The 21,257-nt window shown below is 41.3% G+C and overlaps 1 protein-coding gene across 1 annotated transcript in view; it reads right to left on the bottom strand.

The window, feature by feature from the left end:
- Positions 1-5,617: 5,617 nt before the first annotated feature.
- CLCN1 (chloride voltage-gated channel 1) overlaps positions 5,618-21,257 on the bottom strand; it is a 63,018-nt gene continuing 47,378 nt past the window's right edge. The window contains exons 10-23 of the mRNA XM_074927340.1: positions 20,186-20,287; positions 18,301-18,385; positions 17,751-17,900; positions 15,078-15,147; positions 13,401-13,511; positions 13,060-13,273; positions 12,251-12,384; positions 11,518-11,744; positions 11,304-11,400; positions 10,131-10,213; positions 9,342-9,380; positions 8,618-8,722; positions 6,676-6,762; positions 5,618-6,196 (exon numbers count right to left, since the gene is read on the bottom strand). Coding sequence (XP_074783441.1) covers positions 5,795-6,196; positions 6,676-6,762; positions 8,618-8,722; positions 9,342-9,380; positions 10,131-10,213; positions 11,304-11,400; positions 11,518-11,744; positions 12,251-12,384; positions 13,060-13,273; positions 13,401-13,511; positions 15,078-15,147; positions 17,751-17,900; positions 18,301-18,385; positions 20,186-20,287 — 1,906 coding nt within the window. The 3' untranslated portion in view covers positions 5,618-5,794. The remainder of the gene's footprint in view (positions 6,197-6,675; positions 6,763-8,617; positions 8,723-9,341; positions 9,381-10,130; positions 10,214-11,303; positions 11,401-11,517; positions 11,745-12,250; positions 12,385-13,059; positions 13,274-13,400; positions 13,512-15,077; positions 15,148-17,750; positions 17,901-18,300; positions 18,386-20,185; positions 20,288-21,257) is intronic.

Here is a 21,257-nt window from a genome sequence, read left to right as displayed (position 1 = left end):
CTGCTCAATGCATCACCCAACAGAACTCTTTTGCCATCATACTAGTCTAGATTTATCACTTAGTTAAATACATCTCCTCTAGATTTAACTGCTTAGCCCCAACCGGAACCTCATTCTGTGGCATCTGCCCTAGTCTCTCATCTCTAATTTCTGCTTATTTCTCTGTTTAGACTAGATGGCAAATCTACCATATGTTTCTCTCATGTTACTGCCTTACAAGCTCTCCTATGTTACTTTCATGTCATAATGAAAACAGTAAATAAAAAGGGCATAGGACCATTCTTATGCTGCACACCTCACTGGCTCTTCACTTTGCCAGCTGGAAGGGTATTTTCTGTACAGTCCCTCAGACAGTTCATATCTTCTGTGCCAGAGAAACCGCAAATTTGATTTAAGCATAAGAATCTGTGACATGTTTGATCATAATCCAACCATCTCACAGCTCCCATTTCTTTTCACGGCCCATTTCTTTAAGTGCACTGTAGAAGTTTGAGGGGGGAAAAAAGCAGATTAGTTTTTTTTTTTGGCAAATGTATTCCTCATAAGCTTTCCATTACTGTCTTTTGTACTTGTTTCTGTGTGGAAGAACTGAAAAGCTTCCATCTTGAGTGAGTTTGTGTGAATTTAGTTCTGAACATATCTTGGTAGGTCTTATATTTTTACCTTCTGTTCTTCAAACTAACTAAGTAGCTATTCAGTAAATAGCCAGATATTATCAGCTTTTAGATTGTCACATATAAAGCATGTACTTCACATTTTAATTTCTCTACATTCTGTTTCCTTTATAAATTTGCTACTGGACTTTTCCTCAACATACTTTGTCCTCCATATCAAGTGCAATCCTTCAAGTTGACTAGATCTGTTTCGGTAACTGGTTTTACTATGGAGCACAAGATGTTTGCACAAGCAGCACACCAAAACTGTTGGGATGTGAGCAAAGGCTCATTTGACAGGCCAGTGCTTGAACTACTAATAGATTTGGCTGAGACTGCCTTCATTTAGCTAGCACACTAATTCTAGCAGTGTCCACAGTTGAGTCTTTAGTACTGTGTGGCTGCATCAGGACTTACTTCCAGCAAGCTGAGGAAGGAGGGGAGATGTGACTCAAAGCACAGGCAACCCCAATTGAAGAGCTATCTACTATGGCACACCTGGGATCTGAAAAAAGTGGTGTTTGTGTGTGTGTGTGTGTGTGTGAATACACATGCACAGGGTTGTCTGTCTAGTATGGCAGGGGCACACAATGAGAGCCTGTGGTTTACAGTCAGGACCACTTTAAGCTTACCTCCCACAAATAAGGCCTTAAAAAGTTTTGCATCACGTAGCGTAAGATAAAAAATGTTTTTCTCTATTTGAGAACACTAATGCTCAAGCATGGCTTTTGTTCGGAAATATTAATTATTGGTCTCCACTGTTGATTAAATTGTTATGAGAGCTGGGCCCAGATCCTTGCTTATGTGGCCATGAACAACTTAGTACTTGCTGTAACAGTATTTTTAATAGTGTGTTTTAGATTATACTCTTCCTGGGGTTGAACTAATTTGGCAATGAGGAATCTTTACTTGCTCAGCTGGTTATTGCCCTGTCTTGTACTCTTTGGCCACAAAACACACACTTCTACACAGTGTTTGTATAACGGGAGAGAAAGGGGGAGTTATTTTTTATGAACTCTTGATTCTGTCTGTCTCTGTTTCTGCTTGTACTGACTGGTTTTGTCCATAGGGTTAGCAAACTAGAGGGTTTTTTAATCTAAAATAATTTGCCAATAAAAAAAAGTTACGTTGTTCAGGAAAATTCTTCTTGCTGTCCAGTAATCCCTCCTCATGTGTTTTCTCCTTCATCTGGATCATGACCAAGTCTCTTATAAGGCCTTGTCATAACTACCCAAAGCTCTAGCTGTTGTCTTGTCAACCTTAAGTCTTCCTTATTTTTTTCAATTCTTTATGTTGATGAGTTTAAAAACAAAACTTCTTTCACATTTAAATGCCAGGTAAAAGGAAGAGTTCAACCTTTCCTAGATTAAAATTTAACAGATAAATTCTGAAAATTTAACTCTAACTTCTTAACTTCTAGATTAAAATTTAACAGAAAACGATAACTTCATTAACAGTTTATCAGCAAACTGGCAATTATTTGAGATTAATAATACATTTATCTCGAAGATACAAGGTCAAAGGATCTTTTCTTTTAGTTTTTTTTGTTATTGGTGGTGGTGGTGTTGTTTGTGTTTTCCCAAATTTTTCTGCTCTGATGGAGATTTTTCACTATTGTGTTCTTCTCAGACTATTATTTGTTGAGTACCAAATGTAGTTCAGCAGGTGCTTGGAGTTAAAAAGGCTGAACAAGATCAGCTCTATTTTAGTACTTTGAGTGGTAGTGGCAAGCTTGGTGTAACATGAATCTCTGCCCAGAATGATGATTCTAAGCAACTGCACATGTTATTTAGGAGAAAAGCAAGTTTCTGTGGCAAAACAGACTGAGAGCTTCTTGTTTTTCAAGGCTTGTGCTTGGATTTTTGGGGGCAGATCTGAGATTTGACTTTCTAGCTGAATGGGAAGGCCTCACTGCTGATAAATATTCTGGGGATATTTTAGGTTGGGGAAAAAATTATTTTTGTGTATAGGTAGCTAAGTCTGTGCTACTTGGATAGGATGAGAGATGCAGGTTTTAGAGTGACAGATCAGTGTGACTTTGTTTGCTGGACAAAGGTTTCAAGTTTGAACTTTGAGGGGGCCTACTGGGATTGCCCGAGAGGGCACAAGCTTAGCGTTTCCTTGACAAAGGTTCAGTGTCAGTTTACTGCACATTTTACACCTATTAAAGTACTTGGCATCAGCTCAGTGAAGATTTTATTGGTAAAATAGAAGTGGAAACATCTTCAGCCACTGCAAACCATCTTTACAGTATGCATTTTGTCCACTCCTGGCTCCCTATACACGTTCATGTATGCATACTTTTTCCCAGGTGAGAAAATGGTGCAGATGAATGATGCTTCTGCTCCAAGAGTGGTGGAATACTTGGAATGGATTTTGAGTAGTGCCTCCAAAGAGCAGCAGTAACACCCACCTTTCAGCTTCCCCACAGAGAGCAATCCAGCTCCTCATGGTAACTCTGGGACAGCTAGAGGCAATAGGAATGGAGGGATATGTGTGTGTGCATGTGTGGGCACCCATGTGTGCTCTTGCACTCTCAGGTGACAGACCTCAGGATACTGTCCACTTTAGCTTGTGTCTTACTCTGAGCTCCCCAAGCCTCTTCATGTGCATTGGTTTTGTTCCAGCTTCATCTCCCCCAGCTCACAATCTGTCTGTCATGACTCACATACTCTCTGGCTTTGATTTAGACTCTATCTGCTTTCTCAGCCAGTCAGATCCCAGTTCTTCTGCGACACACTGTAGGAGAAGTATGGGACTGAAGCAGAACATATATCTGTATTCAGGAGAGAGGAGGGGGAGGTGTATTGACTCCAGCCTCAGAGTTTCTCCTTTTTTTCTCATCTGTCTCAGTGCAAGTGTTTGGCTAAGCTGCAAAATGTAAGTCTGTACTTACTAGTGATAAAGCTGGGGCTGAATTGGAGAAACTTGTCCTTCCTGAGGGTGTGTGGACCTGCTGATCAGATTTGGTCTCAGAGTATTGGCACTCACCACACATTTACAGTTTTTTAAAAGGAACATCCTTTCTCCCCTGCTTATTTAAAAGACTATCACAGTACCCTGAGACAAAAATAGCAGTTGTTTTGCCTCTTCTCTGCAGGCAGGGGAAGGTGACATAAAGGTATCAGGGAGGCTGTGTGCTAATGCCTGACAGCCAGAAATATGCCACAACCCTGTCCTGGTGGAAGCAAGCAGCTGGTGCACAAGAGACTTGCCCCCAGATCACCACTGTCTTCTCACAAGGACAAGGTGACCCTTGGAGGACTGAAGATCAGTTAAGCAGGGACAGGCTGTCCCCAGTTAGCTTATAGAGGCGGATCATGTGTGACAATACAGAGCTGGTGGCTCTGAATTCCGGACAGCAAAAATAAATCCCTCCCTCTTCAAGAGGCTAGCTGCGGAGATTTCCCTCTATTATAAGCTTGTCACAGACTCTCCCACCCATGAGCATCATCTGAGAGGAATTGATGCAAGGTCAATCCTTGAAATTAAAGCCAGGAGGGAATTTTCCTAGGGAGACTGGATTAGAGGTAATGATATTTTTTACTTGCTCTTGGGACAGCTTATGAAAAACAACCTATTAAGGTGAAAACAGTCACTCTAAGTTAGGTAATGCTTTACTAATATAGGGAGGGGGGATGAGGTGCAACATCTGGGAGAATATGCCCAAGAACAATATTCTCAGAGACTGGATTTCTTTGTTGCTGATAAGTGGAAACACATCCCATAGGCTGCTTGGGACTGCATCTAAGTGCCATGACACACTAAAAATATGACAGAGATGTAGAATGTTAAGAGGAAAGCTGCAGAATACACAGAATTTGATTTTGCCTCTTTACTGAGAAAATCTCACAAGGACAGCGAGTTAAACAAAGCAGCATCTTCAGATGCTGAGGTTTTGCATGCATGACATGAACTGACAAGACATCTTTTTGTAAGATACACACCAAGATCTGCTCCAGATTTAGAACTGGAACAGAGAGGGATGCTGCAGACAAGGGTTGAGGTCTCTACTGTTAATCACAATGGAGACAAGCTGGCAAAAGTGAGAGCTGGAATTCTCAGATCTGAGGTATGCAGTAATATGTGGAAAGTAGACAGGGTAGAATTACCAGGAAAGAGAGCAGGAATTTTCAGAGATAAACCTGTTTTCAAAGTGTAGAAAATGTGGTTTCCCTCTGCTGCGTTACTTGGCAGCCTGCTAACACTCCATAATTGGTTGTTTGAGTTCCTGTATTTTAAGACTGTAACTTTGTAAAAATTGTGAACAGTGACTCAGAGAGACAAACACAGGTATTTGAAATGTAGGTGCATACACGCTGTTTTACTCCTCTTTGTCCAACACTGAGGATGCCCCCTCTTAAGATTTTCCCTTTCTATTTAAAAACTCCAGAGGTGAAGGGCCACAAAGAAGCTTTCCTCCCTTCCAGTGCTTTTCTTAGAGCCCTGACTGAATTCAAGACATGAGATGTAAACCAAATATTTTACCTCCACCTGTTTTTATGGCATGGCTCAGCTAAAGGACAGAGGAGAAGCTCCTAACTGCACCCCCATCCAGGAAGATCCCAGAGTAAAAGTTGAAAAAGAGGAAAAATATTCTACATGGGAATGTTTGGGAGGGATGCAAGATAAGAGCTAGTGAAAAGGAACTGCAGCAACATGGACAGGATTGCAGTCAGAAGTAGCAATATGCTTCCAGGCTGAGGTCCAGCTGTGCTTACGCTGCATGCAGGTCAGGTGTGCCTGGAAGGATGACACCAGTGAAGAATGAGAGAAGCTGCTCCTCCTCCACTTTCCATGTGGCAGATTGACCCAGAGCATCCTGACTTTGTCCAGCAGTATTCATGTGCTGTTACTATGCCTTCTGCCGTGTTATGTAGAGATGGCAGAAGCCTAAGCATTACCAGCTTGCCCTTAGCCACCTTGCAGTCCACATCTGACTCCTGCACACATCCGTATAGTCCAGCAGCCTTTGCACAGAAAGAAAGCAGCAGAAGAAAGGCTCAGTCTGATGCCCCTTCTCCCAGCTGAATCAGTTCTCTGTGGGGATTGCAAAGACCATCCAAAAGCTTCTCTTTGAGGAGCAAACACAAGAAGACTGGCTCGACTGAAGAGTGTGAGGACTATTCCCCTCACACCAGCTATAAAGGAACATCCTCTTCTTCATCTTCATCCTCATCCAGGTCAGTGGAGTGTATGCTTATGTCCTTGAGGATGTCTGAGATGTTTTCAGCTACTGGCCCTGTCAGCTCCATCTCTTCCAACTCGGTATCAGTGGCATAAGGGGAGCACAGGACTTCCCCGTCTTCATGCCCGTATGAGGGCTGGGGGAGATGTGTGCACGGAGGCAGTGGGCTCTCTGTGCCCAAGTCTGCTGCTTGCTGTGCTGCCACCACCATGCAGTTGTCCTGCCGGGTCCACACCGGAGTGGCCTGACTGACCTTCTCACTGCTGATGGAAGTCCTGTTTGTATCACGGAAACTGGCAAGGGGTGGACGGAGGCGAACCCCAGAGCGTGTGGAGCCCTCTATTGCCTTCTGGAGCTATAAAAAGACAAAAAGTTCAGAAAAAATGAATGAAAAGGGGGCTGACCCAGCCCTACCTGGCAGAAGTTCATCTGCTGTCCAGGGTAAAAGCACAGAGAGAGTCACAGCTCTACCTCTGGGGCCTGTGGAGAGCCTAATTTACCCTGATGGTGTACTTTTTTATTCCACAGTAAATAACAAATGCCACACCACTTTCAGGGATAGTCATAGCCACCCAGTTAAGAGCCCTATGTTCACGAGAAGGATGAACCATCTAACATCCCTGTAAACAACACCTGCTGCCTCCTCTGAAATATAGTCATCCATTCCTCTACATGGTTTCCAAAGGGTTGGCTCAGAATTCAACACTGGATTGAAAATGTAGCAATTGCAGTTATATATATTCCCAGCTGGATCGTCCAGCACCTGTAAGTTATTGCAGTGATCCACAAGACATTTGCATTTGATTAGGAGGAGATGAAAAGATCTGTACTTACCTCTTCCAAAGCCAACACTCCCCTCAGCTTCCCCATACTTGTTACATAGGCATGGCTGAGGCCCAGTAACGAGAACAATGTATGTGTCTGTGAGCAAAACCACAAAAAAAAAAAATTCAGGGACTTTGATACAGGGACACGATACTTGGAACTAGAGCTGGGACTTGGGATTTAGAAGTGGGAATCACAAAGGAACACAAGTCTTCAGATATCACAGTGAGAAACTACCCCTTTTGTACCCCTTGGTCCTTCTGCTGTGCAGCCATAGTTTGGATTGGTTTGATGATGGAGAGCACATTCTTAAGGTCACTCCCATCCTGCATCTGGCAAACAGAGATTCACATGCAATACCCTCTGTGTCTGGAGACTTACACAGATCCTATTTCATTTTGGTGCTGGAAATTATCATACAGTAATATTCAAAGTCAGAACCTGCTTAGATTATTTATTCCAGTGTTTCCCTTAACACTACAAGATTTCTTTTTTCCTGTTCCAGAATATTTCCTGTCAAAACTTAATCTTGTTACTGCTTACCCAGTACAGTGGGAACGCTGCGAACAAGTTATTCCCCTTCTCTTACAAAGCATTCTTAAAAGGATAGATATGACACTGCTATCAGCCTTCTTTTCTTTAGCCTAAATATACCCCATTATTTTGCTGTTCTTTGTAGATCAGACTTTCCAAAACTTACAGCATTATCAGTGCTCAACTGTGGCATGTTTCCAACCTGCAACTTCTTTAAGCTGAGCTCTAACTGGACTTTACCTGTGGCCTTACATTAAGCCATTCTTTCACAGCTGGAGTTTGTTTTTTTTTTTAACATCACATGAGATACTGAATGTCACATTCAAGTGTAAACTAAGGAAAATCTCATTTCTCAGGAACAAGACATTTTACCCTAATCAGACTGGTTAAATATGATTTGATCATGATAAGCTATGATATTCTTGCCATTATCAGTAGTCTCACATTTAGCTCTAACTATGCATGTCTCAGATAGTTTGATTATTTATTCTTGCACTTTTTGTGCATCCAAGCTAAGTTTACTTGTCTGTTATTTTAGAGTTTCTCATTTGCTCTTTTTTTACAAGAGGTATTTACAGCCTTCAGGTGTAATTTATTGTAACCCCTATATTCTCAACGATAGTGATTTTTGATAGTGGTTTTCAGATCACTTCAGACAGCCCTTTAGAAAACACCAAACTTAAGCATATGCTAACCTGTTCTTATTTTTCTCAAGGCTATCTTATCCCTTTGATAACAGTAAATAATAATTTTGTGCCAGGCATATGCTGACAGTTCACATTAATTGAATATTGATAAAAACATGCACCGTGCACTTCTGCTTTAGTAGACTGCTTCCCCTTTCCATGGAGTGAAAGCCCAGTCCTCTCTTACTCCTGATAGGCAATGATTGCTTTTATCTCCAGTCATCATGTACTAACTCTAGAAGTTGTGTGATGCAGCTTCTTTTTCCCTTGTGCTTCAGTTCAAAGAGAAGCCTATGATATAGGGTGGTTTCAAACAACTCTTCTCATGCACTCCAGCAGACAGACTCTACACCCTGACAGAAACACCCTGAGAAATCCAGAAGCACTCATTCCAGTGCCGCACACTGACAAAACAGTGTGTAAATCTCGGTGTAAATCCCCCAGCAGCAAGGCATACAATGCTTCTGTTAATGTACTAGCTGGAAAATCCGATCTAATGTCCAAAAGCTATTTTAATAAATATACTTATTATCATGTTGCCTTCCATTTTGCAGGACATTGAAGGTACATGCAGGTTATAGGAACAAACTGACTTTCTGTAGCTGGATGTGGAAATAGCTGGCAATAGTAGTTATAGGTGAAGACAAGGAGAAGAAATAAGTCATAGACTAGACTTGCAATGATAGAGTGGAGAAAAATGGTGTATGCCTCAGAGAGCCATCTGCACCCACCTTGTGCAGGGAAGTTCTCTCCACCAGTTGGAAAGGGGAAGGGTCTATGCAGCAGTTGTCAAAGCACACGTTCTTGTTCAGCTCCTCCTGTTCCCAAGCATCTATCTGACACAGGAAAGAAGAGGAATCACTCTTACAGTAATCATCAGTATTGACCCAAAGTAGTTCCATTCTGCTGTTAATGCTTCTTCCTTCCTATGTAGATCATTCATCTTGCCCATTATGTCACACCCCTCAGGTGTCCCCATCCCTTCCTTGCCAGATGTCAAGTCCCTATGGAAACAGCAATTCCAGTATCTCAGAGGTTTTCTGGGAAAGTTAGCTTTTGCTCCTTCCTACTTAAGAGGGAGTGAACATCTCAGCTTTCCTTTCTGAGTGCATCTTCCCTTTGTCTGAAAACTAAAGGAACAACATAGACCCACAGAAAGATTTAGGTGAGAGGGGACCTGTGGAGGTCTCTAGTCCAAAACCCTGCTCACAGCAGGACTGACTTCAAAGCAAGATCAGATGAGTCAGAGCCTTACTCAGCACACCTAGCAGAACAATCTCTTCTCTTATTGGGTGAGACTTGCCTGCTGTGCAACTGTAAGAAGAAAATGGCTTTAGCTATGGCTTTATGTGGCAATCACTGAGGTTGTTGGAGCTTAGGAAGTATTACAAGTGATAGGCAATAGGCAAAAGAAGCACTCGATTGACCTAATTTCCTTTCTGCACCCAGTCTTACCTCTTCTGGCCTCATTGTCTCAATGACTTCCTCAGGCTCCTGTAGGAGAAAACACTGTTCAAGGACAAAGAATGCACAGTTTCACAGGGTACAGAAAGGAAAAATTTGTGCAGTCTCCTCACCCTATGCAGTCCCCTTTTTGTTCCAAATAGTGTATTACTGAGTGTTTAGATTTTCTTCATACTCATACATTATAAGGTGTACTCTGTACTTGCTGTGCTTCCCTTGCCAGTGAAGACTGACTATGGAATACTGATGGAACAATTCAGGTGCCTAAACATGGTCATCTAGTACTGCTTTAGATGCTCTCAGATATCCCACATGGAGTCCAACCACTGTCCTAGAGTGGATGGGTCTCCCATAGGTTCTGTATGATGTCCACCCACCATGTGTAGATATGTCAGGTACCCAAGGGCATCTAACATGACACAAGGCAAAAGCATTTTTTCATTTTCATCTGGCCAGAACTGTTTGCCAAATGGAATAGAACTGCATTTTATTCCAAGTTAGCCAATACAGCATTAAGTTATTCACTGAGAAAGATGCCCACATTCAGTCATGATGGTAGCCTTGACACCTAAGAATGATGGCTCTTTAGGAAGACACACACTGCTTTACAGTAATCACACCCTTTCTCCTTGGAGAGAGTTGCCCACTGATGCTGTCAGTTCAGGACCATAAACATGTCCACAGTTTGGCCAAATGCTGAATGACTCTGAGTAGTAAGCTCTATTTCCATCGCATTCCCTTCCCTCTTCAGGGTGCTGCTAGGCTCTCTGTATCCCTAACCTGGACGGCACTCTCTGTTTCAAGTGGACGGTTGTAATGGCACAAGAGCTGCTGGATCAGTTGCCTCAAACGCCTGAAATTGTCTGAAGGATGAAAACAAACACATATATAAGAGAGAAGAACAAGTGAGAAACAAAAATACTAAGCCCCATGCCCACTTCCTTGTCCAAGGTAGTCTGGGAAATAATATGAGGGACATATTAGATGGTATATGACAGGGCTGAGCAAGTCACAATCTAGTATTCAATTTGTAAGATGGTGTCTGTGACATGCCAGAATAAATACTCCCATTCAGTATCTTTTCCTCAAGCAGAGGAAATAAACCATTTCAAAGTAAGCCTTGCAGACAATAGTCATAGATCAGTGTTCCTGAAGAAAAGAGAAGAACAGTCCACAAGCAAGACTACTAACACAGCAAACAATCTGATACAAGAGATAAACTGCTATGATGAGAGGTTTCTGCAGTCCACAAAGAGAATGTGGTTTGGAGGATGCATATGGAAAGGGGCAATGAGAATTTGGAAATTACTTCAAAGACAAACATATTCCCACCATCCTGCATGTAATATGTGATAATATGTGATATATGAATCAGAAATGAGCTATGGGTACAGTCTTGGAACCAAAATAGGCTGGGGTGGCACACAAAAGAACACAATACATCAGTATTCGTCCATCATATTAATGTATCTGAATCTGAGGTGCGTGTCCAAAGGAGGAGCTGTTCAGTTTTGGAGATGGCTGAGCAACAGCTGTAGCTACTCAAAAAACAAGTAGAGATGTTTAGCTTTCAGGCTCCTTTCCCCAGGGAAATTCATTCATGGGCTGAAGGAGGCAAGAGACAGGACCCTTCCAGACAGACTCTCCAGAGTAAGTCCAAGGAGATGTTCTTGCAAAGGATGGAGTGGGGACTACTGAGAGAGAGGGAGCAGCCTGAGTGGGCTTACTTCTGCTGTGCTCTCTGAGGCATCACAGACAGAAGATATTTTCAGGTACGTTACACTGATGTTGAGGTGCATTAACAAAGTACCTTTAATACAGGAACAGCAGAGAAAGCTCCTTCTCTCATTCTCTGGGAAATCGGCATCTTGCACAGGCATGTACACACAGTTAGCATGAAAGCTTCCATAAGCTGGCTAGGATGTGGCTGAGGCATGCCAGAAGTTACCATACCTGGGAATTGCTGTGGCTCCAAAGTTTCAGGCATTTGTTTAAGAGGACTTGTTGGGCCATTGAGCTCCTCTGGGTAACTGGGAGTGGGACTTGGGGGCTGTTATAGAGAGAAAATAAAAGTCCACCCTGTGTAATTTCTTTCTCAGCCTCTCCAAATGCTTTATTACTTCTTATGCAGTCTCTGTGTTGCAATCTCTCCACTTCTCTCCCTCACCTCTCCCTTCTCCTCTGTATCCTCATCCTCATCAACATAAGCAAAAGATTCATGCTTCAGCTTTGTCAGGGTTGTCCACGGTCCCTTGCTGTGCCCATCGTAGGCTGCCTCAGACAGTTTCTGCTGCGTTTCTTTGTTGAGGAGCCGCCGCCGTTCTGGGCTTATATGTCTCTGGAGGAGAGCTTGCAGTTCAGATCTCTCTACAGACCCCAGAAGGATCATGGTCTCTGCATAACAGAGCAGAGAAACCATTAAGCTGCTTCAAGGTTTTGAATGTCCCCTGCCCCTTCCTCCCCCCAACCTCTTCAAAGTCCAAGACTTGTACCATCTAGAGCTATACAAGAGTCATTGACCAGCCCTGCTAGTTGCTCCTAATACACAGTAGGGCTTTGGGACACTCACCATCCCTGAGTTGTGGCACCCCTCAGCACCACATCAGAAGCAGGCTTTTTACTCATGCAAGATCCCTGCCTGTTGTCACAGTTCAGTCCACAAACTCGCCCCACACCTACCTTGCCTGCTCTATCTGCTCTGCTGCCCACGCTCCAGCTTACCTGTCTGACCAGCTGAAACAGCCTTCTGCCATACATCATTCACAGCAGAAGATTTTTAGGATGATTTTTTTTAGGTAGTGGGTCAGCCTGTCTCATTCACAGCATGTAATTTGAAAACTAGTTTCTTTTGCTCTTTAAACTGAGGCAGTCTTCAGGACCAGTTTTTCCACATTGCTTACCTGCTGAGTCCACAAACGGCAAAGTCTTAACAGTGGTGCTTTGGAGTAGAGTTTGCAAGTCTCGGTATTTACAGTTGGAGGAGACGAATTTCACATCTTGGACCATGATATCCTCAACAAAGATATTGTATTTGCTGTGAATTTATGGACAGTAAGCGTAAGAGCGCATTAAAATGTCTAGCAGATAAATTTCTTAAAGAAATATATAAATGACCACTTCTTTAAAAAGTGTTCTTAATAAAGTTGCTAGGTAATCTGTGATAGTAACCAAAGAGGACTTTCCAACAGGATCGACACAGATTAACTGGATTTTCATTACAGGTGAGTTCCACTCCATTACCCTTCACCATACAAATACACACATATATATACATATGCATATACCTGTGTACACTAGAGAGAGGAAGACATGTATATGAATAACTGATTTTTTTAAGCAAAATATCAAAATAAAACAATATTTCAAACATTTTCTGGAGAAAAATATCCAAACCCCACTATATTCAGAAAAACATGGAAATGAGGCATTTAATTTTTAAATTTTTAAACTGAAGCAATTTGGCAATATTAATACAAATTCAGTAATGTTGCAGATTATTCAAACCTGTGCTTTAAGTGAAAAAAAGAGGACTTTTCTCCACTTCTTTATACAAACCCTAGTTCTACTCCTCCACTTGTTTCTTCTCACTGCAGGCCTCTTCTTTGTAGTACCATCCCCTTTTCATGACCTTTTATTCTCCTGTAGTCTCATGTTCTTCTGCTTTATTTCTTTGCCACTCCCCACCTCCACCTCTGTTTTAGTACTATACCTTATGTGATTCCAGCCCAGGTCTGGCAGGTAGGGCAACTTCTTCACCTGGATGATGCTATCATAGAGGCTGGGCTGCAGACTTTGGGCCACCATGTTGGCAAGAATGACAGCCACCATCATGGGGAGGATGTGAGAGATTTGACCTGTCAGCTCGAAGCAGATCACAGCAGTGGAGACAGTGTGGCTCACCGCTCCTGTCAGAGCTGCTGCACCTTTCCCAGGTAGGGTAGAAAATGAATAGGGAGAGAAGGCGTCTGTCATACAGAAACAACATGTCATGTCATCCAGGAAAGTCATGGGGATGAACACGCAAAGAAAAAGAAAGACATGGAGACTCACCAATGACAGCATACCCTCCAGGTAAGATCTGATAAACTATACCATCAAAGATGATCCCGTTGGGAAAAAGCGATGCCATGATTTCCCCAATAAGGCGCCCAAATGCAGCACCTGGAAAATATCACTGACAATTACAGAATTAACATCTAAGGAACACCCAGTCTGTGCTGGGCAATTTCTTGGGTATTTTCTAAGAGAAACAAAATCAAAACTTACGTTAAAATGACACCAGGGACTAAATAGTTGTCAGTTACAAAATATAGAAGTTAGACTCCAAGAGGAGAAAAATGTACTAAGATAGGTAAATACACTTGACCCCTCATTCTTCAACTTAGGCACACCAGTCACAGTGGTATTTGTGATTCCCAGGTAGGAGAAAATATTTTCAGAATATGTACAGTGTCAATCCAGATCACAGTTGAGGCCTTTCACACACTCATTCTATGAATGTCCAAAAACTGGAATTGCAGCTTATGAAAGAGTGGGAAGGGGCTTTTGGAGGTCTTGTTCTGACCACTTCTCACAACAGGACTAATTTAAAAGTGAGATCAAGTCACCCAGAGCCTTGTCCAGACAAGCTTTAAAAATCTGCAAGGACTGAGATTCTCCAGCCTTTGTGAGCACGTTAACCAAGGAAACAGTTTTTTTCTTATGTCCCATCAGATTTTCCCCAGTTGCAACTTGTGCCTTTACCCCCTATTTACTGTGTGTTTCTTTCTATCCTCTCTATCCAACTGCATTAGTTGGTGAAAGCTGCAGTTAGAACCCCTCTTGGCCTTCTCTTCTGCAGGCTGAACAAGCCCAACTTCATCAGGCTCTCCTTGTTTGTTTTGTGCTCCAGATCCCCAACAATCTCAGTGTCTTCCACTGGACTCATTGCACTTTATCAAAATCTCTTATATTGGTGGACACAAAATGGCACAATATTCTACAGTTGTGTCCAAAACAGTGAATGCAGGGAAATAACTAATTTATTTACCTTGCTGACTAGGCTTTTCCTAATGCAGCCTTGTTTGTGGTTAGCCTTCATCACTGCAAGAGCATGCTACTGACTCATGTTCAGTTGCTGCCTGCCAGAACCCAGAGGTCCTGAGCTCACACCATTTCATTTAAGAGCTGTGGGTTAAATGCTGGGCTTCATGAGCTCTATACTTTAGTCTAATATAGCCTCTCTTTCTTAACATTAACATCATATTATTTTTATTTTTTGTTCTTGGAATTAAAACCAGTTAAAAAACAAGTCCTGTATGTCACCATATTTCAGTCAGAAGAAATGAGTAAGTGGTGGATTACATTGCAGGTACTAGTTTTGAGGTTATCTCGTCTAGCTGAATTTTAGGGATGAAAGGAGCGACTACTACTAATTGTAAGATGAAAGTTTCTCTGTAGGTGAAGAGGCAGAGAAATTAGAAGGCCATGGCTCAGCATGCCTTCCCACAGTGTGGCTTTCCTTATGTAAAAGGACAGGGATTTCCTCCTCAGCATTTGGATTTGACAGATGAGAAAGTGACAAAAGCAGACTCAGAGGCTGGTATACAGACTGTTAACCGAGCTTGTTATAGACATCAGGTAATAACTCATCATCCACTGGAAGAAACCTGGGTACGTGCGCAATATCTCTTTTATCTTCACCTGTCAGACAGCTGCAACATGCTACAACACAAAGTTGAAACTCACCTAGAACAAAAACAGGCATGAAGCCTCCACAGGGGATTGGCATCGTTGTAGCAATGACAGACATCCAGAACTAGAACAGAGGCAGAGGGTGTGGTTGTTACTGAGCAGCAATAGCATTTCCTGCAGCCCCACTCTACTGCCCAGCCTGTGAATCCCTAAGGAGACACATTCTGAGGGATCTAGCAGCTCAGCCAGAAAGTGAAGGGTAAAGGGGCTGGTGGGGTGTGAATGGGAGCTGGAGGAACTCTGGCAACACAGCATCACTGATGCAGAGGACCTCTGGGTAACTGCTGTGGTGTCAGAGAAGCCAAATCACTAAGTGGATGGATGAACATGAACTTCAGAAGTTGAGATTTCCTACTGCTCCAAACAGCTTGGCTTTTCATGGAACAAGACTGTCAAAATTATAGAGACTCAGAAAGATTTCAATGTGAAGGGAACTCGAGGTCTCTTCCCCAACTCCCTGCTCCCAGGAGGGCTAATTCCTAAGTTAGATCAGGTTGCTCAGGGCCTTATCCAGGTGAGGTCTGAACATTTTGAAGGATGGAGATTCCCCAGAATTTCCAGGCATTTGCGCCACTGCTGACACAAACTCAGGTGAGATTTTTTTTCCCTGAAGTCCAACTGCCATAAGTTTATTTTATTCTAGCTTGTGTCTATCTGTCCTATCACTGCTCTTGTCCTATCACTGATCTGGGCAACATGATGAAATCTGTCCTGGTACTGCTAAGACCAATTCAGATGCTGACTTAGCCCAGCACATACAGACTTCATCTCGAGCCAACAGCCTAATCTTACAAGCACCTCAAAGGCCAATATGCTCAGACTTTCTCAGGCAATATGACAAGAGATTTCCACAGTTGAGGGAAACACAGAGAGTGCTGCTGTTTCAAAAGCTTGTACAAAGAATTGTACTGGCAAGATGTTCCTTGCTGCAGCAGTACCATCCATAGGAGAGAAACAGCTATGGTCCAGCACATCAAGAGCAATACTTTCAGGTATTTCAGGACTATAATCTCAGAGTGGGCAAATCCTTCCTGTTCAAGGTGCACCTTTGAGGAGGTGATGCCTCTTCAGACATTGTTGTAGCTGTAGACAGCTGAGATACTAATCTGTAGACAGTTTGGTCTACAGGAAATCCAACCCAAGACAGCTCTTCTACTGTAACTCTTATAGGATGGTTGGCACAAAAGGGAAAATGAAGCCGATATATAGCCTGGCATTTAGGAAAGCCCTCTACAAAGGTAACAGAGAGTCAGCAGAACAGCATTGCTCAGCCTGTGGTAGAGGAACATGCTGTGAGGATGGTTGGAACATCAGTTTGATACTAGCTGTTGCTCTTCATTTCATAGGCTATTTAAATGTTCCTAGGTGGCTACAGAGGCCAGGAAGCTGCAGAAGTGAAGTACTGCTAAGTAAGCTTCTTTGCACTACCAAATCCAGGTCAAATAGAGCTGAGAACTGGGACTACAGTGCAATGGAGAATCAGGCCAAGTCTTTTCCCAGTGTTGAAAAAGTAGTTTCGTTATTATGTGGTCTGTTCCAACTTTGAATATATCCAGATAAAAATAAACTGTTTGGAGCAGTTATCTAGTGAGCTGAGAAGGCCTTTTGTTGATGGGACAAATCCAATGAATCTAGTGTCTGAGGATACAGCTCTTCCAAAGAGGAACAGATGGACTCAAGACAGATACACTATGTAGTCCATCCCTCTTCTATTTAAGTAAATGAGACCTTATCTGCTTGATGCACTACAGTCGGTTATCCCAGAAGCAAAACCCTTAAGTGTCTGACAGAAATTTGATACAGTATTTTACTTTAGGTGGAATCATCTGTGTCATTCAATCATTGATGTCCCTTCCTGATGTACTGAAATATTCAACTGATATTACAAGGTGGCCTCAGCTCTTTTGCTCCCTTGCAACAAAAAACCTCACCATTTTACCCTCTTATCTCTTTTTTTTTTTTTTTTTTTAAGAAAAACCTCTTTCTTCTTGAAAAGAGGAATATAATATAACTGGAAGAGAATCTTTTCTTGTTTCAAATCTCTTCTCTTCCTCTGTCATGTACCAGTTTCAGAAGTTGAAACAGTTGTGACTTTCACAGACCATGTCAGCTCAGAAAATTTATCTGCTGTTGCTTTACGAGAAATGAGCAAAACTGTTTTCAGCTGCATTTCTCCATCAAGTTATGGTACTGCTAACAAATCCTTCAGCCTCACGCAACTAGAGATTGTGCTTGCATATCCTTATTTGTCACTTATCTGTAGTCAGGAATATAAAGTAGACTGTATCAGATTTTGTTTGGACCAAATATAAATTATCTGAGAGCTTTTTACTTATTTATTTGTTTTTGTGGAACTTGAGAAATCTTTCCCTACCAACTACTACACAGTGGGTACCAAAGGTCATTCAGCAGGATGCATGAGGAAGATGACCTAGGGAGCAGTGAAGGAGGTCACTGTATTAAGGCCAGGAAACTATGCCCTAATAATTTTGGCATTTTTCCATTCAAGGTGGGCAAACATCACATCAAAATATGTAAGAATCCATTGCAGTTGTGCTTCATTCAATACCCAGCAACTACCTATAGGCAATTCAAAAACTATTTTACAAAGGATCAAGAACATGCATTCTGAGTAGAGAAGCATTATTGGTGAGCTGGGTTTCCTACCTTCATGAGGAAGAAGAGCAGGATGATGATGAAGACGCTGACTTTAGGATGGATCCAAGCAGCGGATTTCCCTAGGATCTGAGGGTCTCCTGTGTATTTTGCCCAGGTATAGTTATCAAAGAGAGAGCTGATGGCTTCCCGTGGCATCAACTAAACAGCAAAAAACCCACACATGATCCATGAGATTAGATGGAGTAAATGTTCTACCTCTGTTCCAAGGAAGTGGAGGAGATTTTTACTTCAGTAATTCATGATTATGAAACTTAATTCACATTTTTAATCTTCAGGAAGAGAGGTGGAACTTCATCTGAACTGATGAAAGGATAACTACTTTTACACACAGGGTAACATCTTCATTATTACTTGCTTAGGAGAGTGGACCTTTTTCAAGTTTTATATGAAGGAGATAGCAAAGATCAAGAGTTTCAAAATATCCTCAGTCCAAACTCCTCCCATTTCTTTCTTCCCCTTTCCATGACATAAGGTTATTGGGACACAGGATTAAGTGGAGATTGTTCTGCAGAATTGCAAATACACATCCCACTCTCACCTCTCCTGCCATGAACTGCCCAAATCCAGGAGGAAAGGTCACAGTTGCTATAAGGAAGGTTATAACCCCAGGGTATATGAGACGGCTGAAAAGAAAGAAAAAATTATTAAAATATACACTCACATTCTTTTCTTGTAGCACTATCACTTCAGGACTATGAATGCTGTTTCTATGAAAGCTCTCTGCCACCTCTGTATCCATTGCTTTGGAGTTTTGTTACTGGCAATTTAATGCCCTGCTTCACTGATCATCATGATTCAGAGTTCAACTGTCAACAAAGCCATTTTTCCCATCAGAATTGATATAATGGAGGGGATGGAAGGAGAGAGGGATTTACAAAATACACAAACTTGAATACATGAGGTGTGGGATGTGTATTTACAATGATGTGTTGACCTGTTGCCAAAAGACAGCACCTCCTCCGTTTGTCCTGATTATACCAGTCTTGTTTCTTCATGCCCCTTGTAATGTGTCCTGTCCTAGTGTATTTAAATGTACTCTTTTTTTCATACATTTTTGCATCCCCCATTGCATTAATTCTTATGAGGAAAACTGCTTTCCTTTCCATGGAGTTGGTGACCATCACAGTTTTTGGGAAGGTGTCCCTGGTGGCCGGTGGGTCTAAGTGTGCTGGGCCAGTGGGACATAACTGGAGAGCAGGCTGAAGCCATCTGTGTTTTCCTACTGTTGTATCCAATCCCAGGGTGGGTTTCTGGGTACACTGTGACACTTCGTGGGCACTAAGACAACATGAGTGTAAACTGCCTCCACATGCTGGACTAATCCAGTGAGGTCTCCCCTGACAAATTACTGTGTTCCCTACAGGAAGTCCTAGCTGAGGTACTGTGGTATTTAGGAAGACAAAAGATAACCTTTAATTTCTTTCAGTCTAAGGACCTACAAAATTCTGAGAAATTGCTCAAAAGTTTAAAGTAAATTCCTGCTTTTCAGGCTTTGCTCCACTTCTCTATTAACTTTGTTTGATGGCTCTGCTGGTGCTTGTGAGTAATGCTGCATAATGAAGAAAGAAAATTTTTCTTCCACAGGATAAATTAAGTTAGTCTGAACTTCTTTTTAACTAGTGTTTTTCTTCTACTCAGATCTGCAACTTTTGCTAAGAAATGTAGATCCTCCACACCTCTCAACTATCTCATGGCATCAGAATTCTGGAAAGAAACTGAAGACATTTACAGTTAGTCACCTTTTCTTCTTCAGGTTATAACTTCGGAGTTTATAACTTAATTAGAGAGGAAAAAAAAAAGTATCAGGTGCCCTGTAAAACCTTTATGGCTTAAATTTTTATTTTGTTTTGCATTTCTCTTCCATGCTGCAATTCACATCATTTGGTTACTATCCGTTTCAGTATTTGGTTTGTAAGTATGCAGTAACAGCAGTACTGCAGCACATTATATTTTTGCCTACATTTTGATTTTTTTTTTTAAGTTAGGTTTTCAAGACATAGTTAGATTTCGGTTGTATTTAATTTTCTTAAAATATAAATGTTGAGTTTATTTTTTACAGATTCTAAAAAAAATAAAGAGAAGCAGCATGATCTTAAGAAGCATGACCATTGATTTTCTAATTAAAAACATTTTCTGTCCAATCGATAATATGCCTTGACCTCTTAATGAATATTACAGAGTCTCCCTTCTAAATCAAGAAGCTATTTGAAACTATTTGGGCTGATGAAAAAGAAAATCCAGTGCAGAACAAATTCTCTTGATGTTTATAGATATCTTACTCTCATATAAATTCAGTTTCTCATAGTTTTACTGTATTACACGTGAAATAGTTCTACTAGCTTCCAGAAAACATTTGTTACTATCCAATACCAGTAGGGTATAAAAATCTGATCCCTAAAGAGAATAACTTCAAAGGCACTTACTATTTGGTGAGAAACTGGCTCAGAGCTGTGTGACGCCTGATGCATAGGACCACTTGGCGATTGAGATAAACAAAAAATGCTCCAAGGAATCCAGAACATATCCTAAAGTGGAGCAGAAAGAAATAAAATCATACCAAACAACAGATAATAAACAAACCATCAGTCAAGAAAATGAGTTTAAGTTTTTTTCATAAAGTCTTTTAAATGTCACCTAGAGGGTTACTCCTACAGAAATTCACTTAAAGACATTGACTCCCTGATGAAAGAAGGGAAATTATTTTGGATCTCTTTGTCACACACACTGCCATTTCACCACTTAAATTATTTGTTACATATAGGGGGAAATCTCCTCTATAAAAACCTATAAAATAATCTATAAAAAAGGACTGACAGATCTCAGTGGGGGCTGACAAAGAGCAACAGGGCAAAGACCAGTATTGTCAGAACTTAGACATCGAGTTGGAACAGGAAATAATAAAAATGAGGGGAGTTTAACTCTGATTTAGCAAAATTATACGCCTACATCAAATATTAAAAGTAATAGCAACTCTCATGCCTAAAGCAAAGTATGTAATCTCCATGATCCTAATCACTTAGCCCTATGTTCCTGATACTAATAAAGCCAAAAAAATTATAGCTGTCTGAGGACTGGCCTTGATCCTTATGCTCTGTAACTTAATGAGACCTGGATCAATAGGGTGTAATACTCAAAGGTGAAGTAAAAAAAAAAAAAAAAAAAAAAAGAGTGAAAAAAGAGTGCATTTAGAATTGGTTAGGGGAAGTATTATATTATGTGGCAAATAAAATTAACTCACAGAATACTGAGAATAAACATATAACATTTTCATTCTATTATTTTTTTAAAATAAGGGAATTTTCCTTTGTTATATGGTTTGCAGGCTTTTGCCAAATCTCATTTAAAGATTAATTTAGCTTACGTAAAAAGTTGTATGTTGAAAAAGATCCTGCACGATCACTTAAAAATTGCATAGAAACAAGTTTAAACTAAGTATGAAGCTGTTCACAAACATGTCCAGTGAGCTTCTCTTAAATATTTTAAGCCAGCACTGTT

This window comes from Athene noctua, chromosome 1 (genome assembly GCF_965140245.1).
Source record: "Athene noctua chromosome 1, bAthNoc1.hap1.1, whole genome shotgun sequence".
NCBI lineage: Eukaryota > Metazoa > Chordata > Aves > Strigiformes > Strigidae > Athene > Athene noctua.
Note: the sequence above shows the minus strand (reverse complement) of the source record. Positions and strands in the feature narration are given on the sequence as shown.